Here is a 14,843-nt window from a genome sequence, read left to right as displayed (position 1 = left end):
ATATGTTGATCATAATAAGTTAAATAAAGTTCACCTCTTACTGCTTGTTTTTGTACAGATGATGAAAGAAAACGTTTTAAGGCATTTCAGACAATAACAATGAAGAAAAAATTTATCTCTGGCACTTTTTTGTTCAAAAGCTGCATAATGTCATCAATTTATCTAGTAAAACGTTGTTAATAGTGTTTAATCACAACACAAAAGTCTGATTAATGTGATAACGTGTATTAAATTGACAGCCTTAATTGAAAATAAATGTTTTAAATGTACAGTTTTGTGTGTACATTTCATTTTGTGATTATTTGGAGATAATAAGTGGTCCGCAAACACTGTAAAAAAAAAAAATTGCAATTAAATGCGATTAATCGTTTCCTAGGATTACGATTAATTAGTTACGTTTTTAAATTGATTCCAGGCCCTAATTTTTTTGCTTTCTCCAGCCCAATACCAACAATCCCACAGACCAGTACTGGTCTGCAGCTTGGAGACCACTGATGTAGTGAGCTAAACCCTCTGTCCTACTTTTGCCACCAAAGCAGCAAACCTCAACACTCTGAATGGAACTGTCACAGAATGGAAGACATTTTTTGAGACCAAAGCAGTCTTTGATTCAGTTTATTTCTGTAAAAAAATTAATCTGAACCTCATCACTACTTTTGGCTCTTTTGGTTTTTCATCTTGTGTCAAAGTCAAGGCCCGGGGGCCGGATCTGGCCCTCCAGGTAATTCTATCCATCCCTCCAGATCATTTTATTTTATCGTTATTAATGGCCCAATGCGCTCATTTCTAAGTTGTATAATTTTGACAAAGTATATTTTTATGGAGAATAAAATATTGAAAATTATTTAAGGTTTATTCTGGAATAATATTCCTGCCTTTTTATTTTTCATTATTATGTTAAAAAGTTACGATTTTAAAGTTTTACAAATTGGCATTCTGCTAGCTTTTTGGACTATTTTGGCATTTGCTAATATTTATTTAGGCCATTTTGGAGTTTAGCTAATATTTCAGCTACATGCTAGCTGTTTTGGCTAATTTGGGCTTTTTTTTCTAGTTTTTTAAGGCGATTTAGAAGTTTAGCTATTTTTTCAGCTACATGCTAGCATTTTTTTTACATTTTTTAGGCTAATTTGTCATTTTGCTAATATTTTAGCTGGTTATCAGCCTCATCATTTTCAGCTATTAGCTTCAGTGATCTCAGCTATCAGCTTTTGTGTTTTTAGCAATAAATTTCAGCTTGTAGTGAAGTTGAAAGTTATAATGGTACTATGCTAGCTTTTTGGACTGTTTTGGCATTTACTAAGATTCTTTTGGGCTATATTGTAGTTAAGCTAATATTTCAGCTACATGCTAGCTGTTTTGGCTAATTTAGGCTTTTTTCAGTTTTTTTTTAGGATATTTTGAAGTTTATCTATTTTTTCCGTTACACTCTAGCTGTTTTGGATAACATAGTTTTTTTTAATTTAGTTTTTAGGCTAACTTGGCATTTAGCTAATACTTCAGCTGGCTCTCAGTTTCAGTGACTTCAGCTATCAGCACAGCGGTTAAATTCATCTTACATCATTTACACTAGAATTATCCCAGGTAATGTTACATATCTAGTTCATAATTATTTTAAAGAGTTAATTTTATAAAGTTTTAAAAATGTAGTTGCGACCAAAGGTGTGTTTTGGATTTCGGCCCCCTGTGCGATTCAGTTCGACACCCTGGTGTAGATCTTTGTGGATCATCCAAATGGGTGCTGCAGATCAGAGACGTTTTTGTCCGTCTGGAGTTTAAATGTTGTGTCTGGTCAGTTCGCGACCTTTCATCCTCCTCCTGAACACTTCCACCGAGGGAGGAAAAAGAGAGAGCTGGCCTTATTTGTGGTGGCAGGCCTGGGTGGCTCTGCGTGATAGAGATGGATGGTCCAATTCTCCCGACAAACACACACCGATACATCTCCTGCAGTCTTTCTTCTGCCAACAGTGGAAGTTAACGAAGGCAGAACGTGTGTTTTAGAACAAAGAAATTAACATCGACGAGGACGCACTGCTTCCTTTACTCACAGGCTCACATTTCCAAAGCTGCAGACTCCTGGAGGATTTAACACTAATTTCAATTCACCTGACAAGGCAGTGAAATAATCACAACCCCCCCACCCACCCCTGATGCATGCTGGCAAAGATGCCCAAAGAGAGTCTGGGAAAAATGTTTGCAATTATGCACTTGGACTGGATGAAGTGCGCGGAGAGACACACTATCAGCAGGCTGGCTGAGTGTGTCTGTGAGATTGGCTGCTGCAGGGATTATAGCATGCGAGGCTGGAAACGAAAGCGGATACTCCAGAGTTTGTGCTGAATTCCAGGTCAAAACGAAACGAGTTAAAAGGCTTTCATTTCATCAGGACTGCTAAGAGATCCGAGCATCTGCAGCAGAAATCTCAGTGTGGCGCAGACGGAAAAATAAATGTTTCAGAATGTCATAATTGAATATTTTCTCAACCTTCTGTGGGTTTCTATGGTGAACAGCTTTCTATGAATTTCAGCTGAATAGTAATGTACGCATGGCAGACGTTTTACCTGCTGAACAGAAGAAGGAGTCGCAGGGAGAGTTTCAGCGTCTGCTGACATTAGCTTTAAGTGAAAACCCCGCTGCGCCTAAGTACTTCCTCCCAGCACGGCTGTACTCTTAATCTGGATTTTCTGTGTACTTCGGAGTTAATTATACCGTACCCACTGTGGAGCCTCCTCCAACGTGCATCAGATCCACGGTGACGAACCCGAGCGCAGCTGCAGGGATGTGGAGGATTTCTGCAGGTTTCTGCTCAGAGGAACCTGCAGAAGTATCAAATGTGCAGCAAGTTGCGACAAGCTGGTGGGTTCATGGGTGAGTTAATGTACGGTGAGGGTCCAACGCCGGGGAGCTGATGAAGCCGACGCCCATCGCTGTGTTCTGGGGACTTTTGGGGGCTCCTGGATGTCCTAAGAGCGGGCAACTGTGGTCAGACCTTGACAGACTTCTTAGCAAGAGCAATGCTGACATACAAGTTTAACTCAGTGAGGAGAAATGATTTCCTCTGTTTGTATTGACTTTGGTCCGTGTAAAGTAAGATTATTTTTTTGTAAATATTTGTCTTTCTTGTAAGTAAATCCCAGATTACTTTTATTTCTTGGGTAATTCTTGGGTAAGTCCCACTCTGATCATCTTTGGATCTATTTTCAAAGCTCTCCCAATGGTCGTTTAATTATGATGTTTTAAGCCAAAAAAAAAAAAAATCATTTTTAGGATAGTTTTTTGCAGAGTAGCAGGAGTTCATCAGAAATTAAGAGCTCTCTGTTTACGACACTAGAGCTATCCAGTCGTACAGTTCTGATCCAGATTCCAGCTCAGACGAGGAAAACAAAGACGTTCATGGATCTACTTGTCTGCAAGTGGATGCATCAGAATGGTGCGGAGGACGCAGCTTCTGGTTTTTATTTTATCTGCTCCTGATTCACAATGGTTTGAACTCAGAAATTTCTTCAATTCCTTCATCAAAAGAAAACTAAAAGAACAAAAACAGAATTTTCACCAGAGTGGATCTTTAAGATGTTTGTTCTTTTGACCTTTAAGTTGAAGTGGTTCGGGGATCTGGTCCGGATACCTCTTAAGCCTCGTTTCCACTGAGTGGTCCGGTACGGTCCGGCAAGGACTGCTACAGTACGGTCCAGTTAATTCTGACGAGGGTTTTTGCTCAGTTAAGCCTCGCTTCTTCCCAGCGCATGCGTGGTGTAGACCGCTAGCGTGTCATTGTAGTGCAACGACTAGAAAAGCAACAACAATGGAGGTCATCCAGCAGCTCGTCTTGTTCTTGCTTTACTTTCAGTCCATCGTGTAAAACAGGAATTTAATGTTGTTTAAAAGAAGATTGTTGGCAGCTAAGATGAATAACGCCGTAAAGAGGAAAACGGAAACGCTAGCTTAGCGCTGTATTGGTGCTTTCTAGTGTCGTCATCACTTCCTGCTGATCAACAGGTGGCTACAGTGTCACTTCTTCTATGGACCTAAAACAGATGGGGGCCCTCAAGAGGTACGGTCCAATGGGTCCATTTTACAATGGAAATGCTCAAAATACCGGGCCGCTCAGTGAAAATGAGGCTTTAGACGCCTCCTGGGGAGGTGTTACGGGTCTGTCTCACAGGACGGAGGCTCCAGGGAAGACCCAGGACACGCTGGAGAGATTACATCTCAGGGTCCCATTAGAGGAGCTGGAGGAAGTGACCGGGTAGAGGGGAGACTGCTGCCCCCATGACCCGGTCCCGGATGACAGGAAGAAGATGGATGGTACTTTAAGTGACGTCCTTTTACAACCCTTAGACTAGAGCGTAAGGAGAAAGCAGGGGGGAAAGGTTCCAGAGATGATATGATGGTAAGAAGATATTTATTATGTTACCTGTTGGTGTGGCTTTTAGGACAAAGAAAAGAGGTTTTCAGTTTGCTAATAGGAGGGCGATGCAGAACAGTGGACATTACACCTGAATACACTTGATTCATCTAATACTAAACGTTGCAACTTTCTGCATTTGGTCTTGGCAAATAACAAAAAAAATTAAAGATTTGTTGATTAAAAAGAAGGTCAAATTACTAGTTTTAGTACCGTTCTGGTCCGAGCACCTTAAACTCAAACAACAAACACACAGCATGACCACCACACCAAAGCTGTGGGAGGAGCTTCTTTCATTTCAGACATTTGCATACATGTGAGCAACAGGATGTTTAATTCATGGTGATGAAGAAGATGGTTGTCCAGCGGGTAAGTCAGCAGAAGGTCCTTCACTCTTCTGCTTTTTAATTTTAAAATGTTCAGCATGATTTTATGATCCTCCAGAAAATCTCAGGATCTTTGAGATTGTTGAGTTTGCTCAACAATCGTAAGAAGAACTTAAGAAATGATAGATCCAGAGGTTTACATCACTTTGTCCATTTTTCCCAATTTTTTTACCACAGATGGAGGATTTTCATCAACCACACTAAAGCTAACTTTAAGGACGAGTCATTAAAACTTTGACCTTCACTGAAAGACTCAACAAGGCCTCCTGAGGTAAAACTGGTGTGGAGACGGCGTCTTCAGACTGTACACGCCTCCAAAAGACAAAAACAGACACAAGACTTCCTGTCTGATCAGTACGGTAACAGGTCCATGCATGAAAGCAGCATTCAGTGTGGTGAGCTCGAGGAAAAACGGTGGTGACCCACCAGTAACCGTGGCACATAATCAACCGGAACAGCAGAGGAGTTCTCTCAGAAACTTTGTGGCGAGGAGTGGGAATGACGCACTGGTCCAGCGTGGAGCCGGACGCAGATCAGCAGCTTCCAGATAAATGCCTTGGTATCGGACAGCAGCTGGTTATCAGCAGCGTCTCCACCTTGGTGGTGTATGTGATGGAGGATGGACGCTCCGCCGTTATCTGCTGCCTCCCTGCTCTCCGCCGCCGCGCGATAACTCTGGCTTCATCCATCCTGGTGTTTCACCGAGCCGGCGGTGGTTCCCGTGGCTCATATCTCAGGGAAAAATATGACGATTATAAATAAACAAACAGCTCGTATTTCACTGGGATGTCAAATATGCTGACATTCTTGATCGTTTCCTCTGAAAGTCTAACGCTGGAGTGATATTTGCTGATGGTTCAGTGCAGAAACGGCGGCAGCAGAGCGGCGAGCCAGCGCGCCAGCACGGAGCCTCGGACCCACAGGAAGAGTTCGTACACGGAGAGCTTCCACAAACTCAGAGACTCGGTCAGCGCGATCTGCAGACGCCTCCTCCCGGACTGAGCTCTGCTCCTCTTGTGCCTGTCGAAGCAGCAGAGGAAAAGGAGGTGGCAAACAGTCAGACGCACAAAGCACCAACAGTTTCCCTGAAGTAGCTCTAATTACTTCTAATGCCGAGCGTGACTCATCACCCCTCACTTCTTTACTTTCCTCTCTAGAACAGCCTGTAACGGCTGACCTTTAGATGATTTCAAAGCAGAAAGGGGAACTGATGCATCATCAATGACTGATCTATTGATCGCTGAGAGCTGCAGATGAGGTGGGAGCACCGGAACAAAGGCTCCTCCCAGAGAGACGGAGCGGAGTACAGACTGCCGGGTTGGAGGTGAGGCAGCAGAATTCTCTGGGGTCCATGTTTCCCAACACCTTCCATTCCTATACAGCTGGTTAATATTTTATAAAGTGTACTTGTTCAGCTCAGCTGTGGGAGAATAGCAGAAGGAAATGGAGAGTCCTGGTTTGAGCCCTGAAGTAACAGACTCAACTCCTCTGTAAAGACGAGAACTTCTCTACCAAAGACACTCTTCATCTGAGCTTATTCCTGTTAATCTGCTAGTGGCGTGTTGCTAAAATGCATTTGTAGACGTGTCATTCTGCTCACCTGGCAGGTGGAGCTAATGATCTTTATCAGCACCTGCCAGGTATTTAAGCCAGAGGCAGAGCAGGAGGATGAGGAGCAGCAGGTCTTTGACTATGAGTTGTACTGTGTTGGTTTCCTCCTTATTTCTTCAGGAGTCTTACACTGCTGGGTTTTGTTATTTTAGTTTGGGGTTATTATTAATTGCTTAGTTTCTTTTTGTTAGCTAGATTTTATTAGGTAGCATTAGCGGAGAGAGAGCCCCCCCCTAGACTGAAGCTGGTGTGTCTGTTGAGGCCGTAACACCACATGATTGATTACAAAAAAGGATTTCATCAAAGCGTATTTGAATCAAGGAAACTGCCGGGAAAATATGAGTCAGGCAGGTGGTGCAGCAGCATAGAGCTTTGTGCTTCCTAAAGAATGACAAGATTTTCTTTGGTGATACAGAGTTTGTTTTCATGCCCACAAACATCTGATAACAATCAGATACTAATATAAGTACAATATTTTCTGGAGTATAAGTCACAGTTTTTTCATAGTTTAGCCAGGAGTGACTTATTTGTGTGTTTTATTTATTTTTATTTTTTTTTACATCAATAGGCTCATATATTTGTTATCTTCCCAGTTAACACCGGTTGTCCTATAGTTGGTGTTTCCTCTAACAACCACTAGAGGGCGCTGCATCTGAGTATAAGAATTTGCTATTGACAGCAGCAGAAGAAGAAGTGTTGTCCAAAACAAACATGGAGGAGAATCTGATCGTTTTCCTCTTAAACTTCGATATTTTTCTTATACACATCAAAAGATTAATATTACTGTATTTATTTTATTTTAGCTACACTTGGCTCCGTGTATTTGTTCAGAAACATTAGACTTTTCTCCCAAAAGTGCAACTTTTACTCCAGTGCGACTTATATTTTGGAAAATACGGTATGTTGTCTGATTTATTTCGTAGAACTGCAGACAAATTGATGTAAACGTTACTTTCAAAACCTGTACAGATCTGATCTCAGTAGACATGGCTCACAGCTGTAGCATTAGCTGATGTGGAAATCATTGACTGTATCTGATAAGTGGACCGACTGAGTGTGACGTCACCCATAAACTTCCGGCTCTAATGAAATTAAGGGTTTACTCAAACTGGAACAATCATTTGGTCCAGAATGAGTCCACTCAATTTGATCCAGATGGAGCCCTGAAACATGCGTTTGGTCTGTATTCAGGCTATCGTCAACTGAACTTTCCTGTTCCAGCCCAAAGCTTGTAAACAAAAGCATGTGACTAAAGATCTCTTCAGTCATTGGTCAGGAATTATGAGGGCGGGGCAAAACAAGAGAAAGAATACTGAAAGCCCTGCGCTTTGAAGTCCTTTTCTTACTAAGCATTCACATATTAAACAAAGTTTTTGATTTATAGTTTATTCAGATGTCGTCGGTGTGAAAGGTGAAGACAGTTGTAAGTTCTGACCTGGCCATGGCTCGTATGCAGCAGCGCGACATGTTGATGAAAGACGAGGAAGCGGCTCTGGTTTGCAGCGTGGTCTCGATGCCTCTCAGCAGATCGTTGGTCTTCAGCAGCAGCAGCATCTGTCGGGGAACTCTGTTCAACAAATCGCTGATCTGAGGCAGGTAGAGAGCCGCGTTGGTCCGGATCTCAACGTCCTGCGGGGACACAGACGGACAGGAAGTGACCTCTGCACCTTCACTGATGGAGCGCCGACGCAGAGCGAATGAATGACCACCTCTGGGTCAACAGCTTTTCAAGCACAGCTTCCTCCGTCTGGATGTTCTTTGCCTGCTTGTTTCTCAGAAAGTTACTTTTAAAGAGCATCTGCTGGTGCACACGCCTCGTGCGCAGAGTTCCCACACCTTCACATTCAGAACAATCAATGCCTCACGATTCTGCACGGCCGGAGGGACGAAGCAGATCAAGGAGAATGAGGACTTATGAAGTGTCTCTGCTGTGGCTGCAGAATTCATAACCCGCAGATCTGCTCATGTATCCAACGGCAACCTGAAGACATTTCTTTAGGATTTAAAAAAATGAGTGGAAATTAATTTCTAGAAAGACAAGAGTAAGAAAGTGAGTCAGTGTCCTCGTTTCCTCAAAGTCTTCAAATTATAACAAAAAATATCTGGAATACTCGTGTTTTGAATAGACAGTATTCCATCTACAATAATATAACAACAAAAGTAGCATTACATGCGATAATGAAAGTAATCGCTGAAAATTGTTGAAGCTTTTCGCTGACATTAAATTTCTTTAATTTTTTAAGGGTTTTGCTGAAAATGCAAAAGCTTTTGCAAAACGTTAAATTTGCAAGAAGACTGGAAATTTTGTGAAAGAACCATGAAAAAGCGCCGAAGTTTTCCTAAATATCTGAAAAGTTGACGTCAAATTCCTTAAAAATCAATCTGCATGCCAACTTTGCAAAAATATTTAGTGTGTTGCATAAATATTAGCTAAACTACAAATTAGCCCCAAAAAACCTTAGTAGATGCTAAACTAGCCCAAAAAAAGCTAGCACATTGTTTGAATACTAGCTAAACTCAAAAATAGCCTAAAATTTCTCAGCAAAACAAATTAGCCAGAAATGGTAGAATAATGATAAAATATTAGCTAAACTCTAAATTTGCCTAAAAAACACCAGTAGATTACAAATTAGCCAAAAAACATTAGCATATTTCTAAAATTTTTAGTTAAACTATAAACTAGCCGAAAAAACCCAGGAGGGAACAAATTAGCCACGAATGTTAGCATGTTGCAAAAATATTAGCTAACCTGCACATTTGCCTAAAAAACACCAGTAGATGACAAATTATCCAAAAAATTAGCATGTTGCTTAAATTTTAGCAACTCTAAATTAGCCTAAAATACCCCAGTAGATAACAAAATAGCCACAAACGTTAGCATGTTGCAAAAATATTAGCTAAACTCCAAAATAGATAGGAAGCTTGTGGGCACTCAGCTTTATTTCTATCCAACAAATAAGCTCTTTTTCAAACAGTCTTCTCCAGAGTCAAAACAATTTGAATAAAGAAATGCTCAGAAATGCAAATTTAAGCTTAATTTATCTTCATATCACCAGAAATGCCACAAGAACATGTTTAAAACACTATTGAAGTTTGATACACTTTGAAGTTTTATTTGGTTGGTTGTAAACGTATAACATTTCACAACCTTTAAATGATCGTCTACATTAACTAGAAAGAAATGAGCATCCAAAAAATACAACTTACACTGAAACATCAAGTTGACAAGTATGCTCCAACATAGAAAGAACATTTTTACCAAATACACATGCATATGTAGAAGTTCATAGACATATACATACTATATAAACATATATTACAGCTTCATACATAATTACTAATACAAAAATTAAATTTCACTAGTATTGATCTTTTTTTGTACATTTTATCAGAAACCTAATTTTTTAAGAGTTGTTAATGTAAATGTTAATGTAATCCTAAGGCTGGGTTGAAAATTCAGCTCTTGGGTTTACCCTGAAAATGACCTGACCTCAGGCTGAGGTTGCTTTGACAGCAGTTAAAGATAATTTGAACTTGAGAATAATTTTTTTTCCACTTTATGTTGAGAGACTCTGGGTTGGTTAAATTCTTTTCAGATTTTATAGCAAATACTTCGGATCATCTCTGGATGACGATCCAGAACAACAAATTAACACAACTGGAGGATAAAATGTTGGATTCCACACAAGAAATGTTGGTATCTCAGTTACAATAAAGCCTGCTACGAGCCGTCATGTTTTTATGTGATCTGATACATAAAAAACTGGAATTTTCATCCACAAAAGTGCTTTTGAAAGGCGTTATCTCAGAGAACGATCAAGATAAAGTCCATATCTGTGTTTTACTGACTCAGTTAGCATATCATTTCAGAAATGCAGACAATAAAACCATGTGGCTTAAAAAGGTTGTTTATCGGCGCTGTTACAGAAGAACAGGAGAAGGAACACGGATGCATCTGACAAAGACGAGAAGAAGAGATGTCAGCAGGAGTGTGAGGGGGAAATGAGAGGACAGACACAGGAGTGGCTTTGCCTCAATCAAATAAAAACACACTGGAAATGACAGAAAGCAGGAAAAGGGAATGATGACAGAAGAAAGAGAGCAACATTTACCTCCATGGCAACCATTTGTTCTCTTTGATGTTGAAGACGGCAGCTCCAGTCGCCGCGTGAGCCCCGGCGTCTTGCTCTGCACCACTTCAAAGGCCTCTCCCGGCTCCACATCAGCCGGCCCAAATTACACTATTAGTCATGGAACAAAGTGGACTGCGAGCTTACAATCCTTTACACATTTAGCCATCTTTAGACAGAAAGTGAAACCAGGAGGCGAACATTTTGAGCGGGAATGGGAAGCTACAGGAACCAAAGAACCACTGTGAAATCGTGGCTGATTGAAAATGTAATGGAGAAAAATTATCTGCTCGAACAATATGCTAATAAAGCTGGAGCTTACATTAAATAACATTAGAAGTGTGCAGATGAAGCCTCCAACAAGGTCCACTCTGCAAATACATCTAGTACTCGAACTTCTAGTTAATTCAACTTCTTATTTACAATATTCTGCGACAGACTGGCGACCTGTCCAGGGTGAACCCCGCCTTCGCCCCTCAGTACCCGGGTTAGGCTCCGGCCCCCCCACGACCCCGAAGGGGACAAAGCGGCCAGGAAAATGAATGAATGAATTTATACTTTTTGTGCACTTTTGTTTTTAACAATATTGTAGCAAAGGTGTGAGAAATGTGGAGAATTACACAACTAATAAGTTTGCAATGTTGATGTTAACATGAACGCTTTTCCTATTTTATCTTACTTAAATAAAATATGCAAGAGTCCCTTTTGACATTACTAATAATGAAAGAGAAGAAACACAATTTGATATTTATTACTCCAAAATTTAAGACTAATAAAGACTGCCGCAAATAATAATAATTGCAGACGTTCATGTGATGTTCTGAGACGTTCCACTCTTCCATAAGTGCAATATGCACTTCTGCAGGTCCCTTGGAGGAACAATCAGGATCATCTCTTCTTCAGATGGTCCCAGACCTGCTCTATGGGGTTCAGGTCAGAGGTCATTGATGGCCAAACCATATGAGGCACTCCCTCTGCCTGAAGTCCAGCTGTGACAATTCTGGCACCATGTGGTGGAGCATTATCATCCACAAACAGACATTTGGGGGTGTTCTGGTTGAACTGGAGGATGATGATGGTTCTATGATGTCTCTGAGGTAAGAACGTGCAGTAACTGGACCGTCAGCAAAAACCAAATCGGTTTTACTAGTTGCACCTCCTCCACCAAAGACAACCCTGGAGACCACGTTGACCTCTGTGTATCACTGACCTCGCCTTCTCCAGCAACGCTGACGACCATCACTTCTATGCAAGGTGACCCGACACTCATCAGTGAACAGGGCGGTAGACCACTGCTGCATTGTTACGTCCTGCTGCTGCTGTGCAATGATCTTCAGTGGCACCTGCTGACCTTTTAAGACAGAGGAGGCCACACCCACTGAGGCAGAGCAGCAGTTGGGTTTAAGTTGGAGGTGTACTGTTTGCTTCTTTCTCTTTTTCTCCTCTTTGTCCACAGTAGTCTTGTACTGCTGTGTGGATTGGTTATCTTGGTTTGGAGTTGGACCTTGGTAGTCTTGATTTGCAGGCTTTGTTTGTTTCTTTTCATTAGTTAAAACTGGTTAGGCAAACCTTAGCAGGGAGCTACTGACTCGAGCCGTCGACGTGGCCGGATCAGCAGTCTCCAGACTTATTTCATGTTTGGCCAAGGTTCCAATCCCTTTGTTTTGACTTTTTGCTTGAACCAGCACACTAATTATTCCATTTTTGTTCTTGCTTTTCCTTTATTTAATACACCGTTCCTTTTTCTCTTGGTGTCCACTTTTCATATGTATGGTCCCTTTGGTTGTGCTTCCCCTTGGCCCTGTCAGGGCCGTAACATGCATTATCCAGGTCACATGGTCTTGTGCCCAAACGTTCACGACGGTGTCTTGGTGTCAATGGCGTCAACTGCAACAGTTGTCCACATCTGGTAAACTGCCTCCAGCTGTGTGCCGTTTACTAAACCGTGTCTGAGATCTGAGGTCCTTTAGGTATTGGTCATGGTGGTGGTCTGTCACTGGCGGGCTCCACTCCTGGGTCTGTCAAACTAATAGTAGTTCGGTGTCTGGACGAGTCTGCTGATGACACTTTGAGACTCACCAAGTTCACCTGCAACACCTGACTGTCTACTACCAAAGCCATGTCCAGGTGGCGCTGCTCGTCCATTAAGTGACGTTGTGTGTTCAGAGGTATTTTAATGATTAACTAATGGATAAATAAGCTTTTTATACCCACAGAATGTTGATTTTGATCCCAAATTGAAAAGGTTTTTTCTTTTAGAATGTTTTAGTTTTGGCTCCAATAAGTAAGACACTCTGTACACAGTAAATGCATGGGTGCTCAAAGTGGGGCACGCGGGCCAAATTTGGCCCGTCAAAGGTCATCTTTTGGCCCTCCAAGTCATGACTGTGGAAACCGCGGAGTGTTTAGTTAAACCCCGTACCCCTTTCCCATTGATTCTCCACGGTGTTACAAAACTCTACAGCTGTAATATACTTTTTTGAAGATGTTAGATGATTTTTAGTTGTTGAACTTTTGTTCCTCTGTTGATTATTTATTACAACCATGGCTGTGCAATCTAAATGAAAGATGTTAAATCAAACTTAAATAAAAAGTTGTTTTTTAAGATATAAACTCTCCTAAATGAAAACAAAGGACCTTATTTACTGGATTTCCATCTAGTTTTGGTAGTCATTAAGGTCTACGTATGTTTAGTGCATGCGTGTGTTTGTGCGTGTGGACAGTATTATCAGAACTGTCAGCTGAGATAAACAGAGACTTGAGAAGCACAGAGGCAGACAGGCAGCCAGTCAACGCTGACACAGATAAAGTGAAGCTCTGCTCTGCGTCTGTCTGCCGATGCCCAGAGGAAGACGAGGGAAGGAACGACCTCCATCCAGCAAACATGCAGCATCTGATCCAGATACATAATCTTTCACTCACTTGGAGACTCGGGGCTGTGGTGTGAGGCTTCATCACACACAGGCTGAGCTTCCGTCTCAGAGGGTCGTACTTAGCGACTCCTCAGAGCACAAGAGCGCTTGAAAACAGTTGCTAATAATTTGGGTACTTCACAGACTGTGATGACTTATGGGTAAAAATATTTCACCTAAAAACCCTTTCCTTTGGTTCTCTGTTCTGACAAACAGCCTTTGAGGACTAAAACAGTTAGAAATGTAACATGGAAATAGTGATTTATCAGCTTTAGAGCGGAAAAAAGTAACAGACATTAGCCTGTAAGGAGGCTTTTATTGTGTAGAAAAATGTCTTCAGCAATTGGAATAAAAGTCCCAACTTTCTGTTCTTATTGTAATAACATTCATGTAATACAGAAATAAATCTTTTTATATTTTTGGTATGAAATGGAATCAGGGAAAAGGTTAGATGAAAGAAAGCGGCGCCTCTCCTCAGGATGAAGGCCGAGTTTCAGAGAGTGTCGCTGTCTCTGGAAGGGTTTTTGACCCAAAATAAATGTAGTTAGACATTAGAAGTCTTCATTTATTTCATTAATAAGAATAATTCGATGAATTCTAGTTGTTCCTGTTTTCTAACGAGGACAGTTGGGCTTTTTAGGGACCATTAGAAACAGATGTTTGTGTACAAACACCTGCAGAATATAGAAAGTTTGAAAACCCGTCGGTGGAGACTTTTATTGAGCAATTTCAACTTTTCAATGCTTTTCTTTAAAGGGTAACACAACAGAACAGTTGGAGGCTGACTCCATTCTCAGCTCATACTTGAAAAATTCAAAAAAGGGGGTGGGGCTAAAGGAGGCTACACCGTCTTCAATAACAGAAAGTGATGCAAAGCAAAGTGATGTCAGTTTCATCCATTGATTGTAGTGTGACATGTTTATAGTGGTAATAATGTATGTCTATGGTTTAAAAAAAGAAGTTTCTTTGAAGGTTGAGGATTTTTCTCTGTATTTAATGCCCGACTGCGGGGCTGCAATATGGGTGTTACCAAATAAATCCAAAATTAAAACGATAGAATTATGAGAAATATTTTTTTTATTTGCAGCCATTCAAGATTTTTTTTTTTTTTGCAATAAAGTAACCCAAACAAAACTTAAAAGTATTCAGGTTTTTGCCATCTTTGTTTTGATCTGATTATCTAGTTTTAAATGGAAAGTTTATAAGTTACTAAAAAATATACATGTGAACTCACAACAGATTAAATATGCGGCAGTTTGTGCAAAAACTATAGCAGCTTAGATGAAGTAAGGAGGAAAAAAATCTGTTGTCATCATAAACAGAAAGACGAGAACCAGATGTCATCTTTCCGGTAGACACTCGGACTGACCATTTTCACAGTTTTGTTCATCGCCTGGAG

At 41.0% G+C, this 14,843-nt stretch overlaps 1 protein-coding gene across 3 annotated transcripts in view; it reads right to left on the bottom strand.

The window, feature by feature from the left end:
• Positions 1–4,681: 4,681 nt before the first annotated feature.
• Positions 4,682–14,843, bottom strand: part of adck1 (aarF domain containing kinase 1) — a 59,415-nt gene continuing 49,253 nt past the window's right edge. For all 3 annotated transcript variants that reach the window (XM_024273536.2, XM_024273532.2, XM_036209929.1), the window contains exons 10-11: positions 7,838–8,031; positions 4,682–5,811 (exon numbers count right to left, since the gene is read on the bottom strand). In XM_024273536.2, coding sequence (XP_024129304.1) covers positions 5,649–5,811; positions 7,838–8,031 — 357 coding nt within the window. In that variant the 3' untranslated portion in view covers positions 4,682–5,648. The remainder of the gene's footprint in view (positions 5,812–7,837; positions 8,032–14,843) is intronic.

Source organism: Oryzias melastigma, linkage group LG22 (genome assembly GCF_002922805.2).
Source record: "Oryzias melastigma strain HK-1 linkage group LG22, ASM292280v2, whole genome shotgun sequence".
Lineage (NCBI taxonomy): Eukaryota > Metazoa > Chordata > Actinopteri > Beloniformes > Adrianichthyidae > Oryzias > Oryzias melastigma.
Note: the sequence above shows the minus strand (reverse complement) of the source record. Positions and strands in the feature narration are given on the sequence as shown.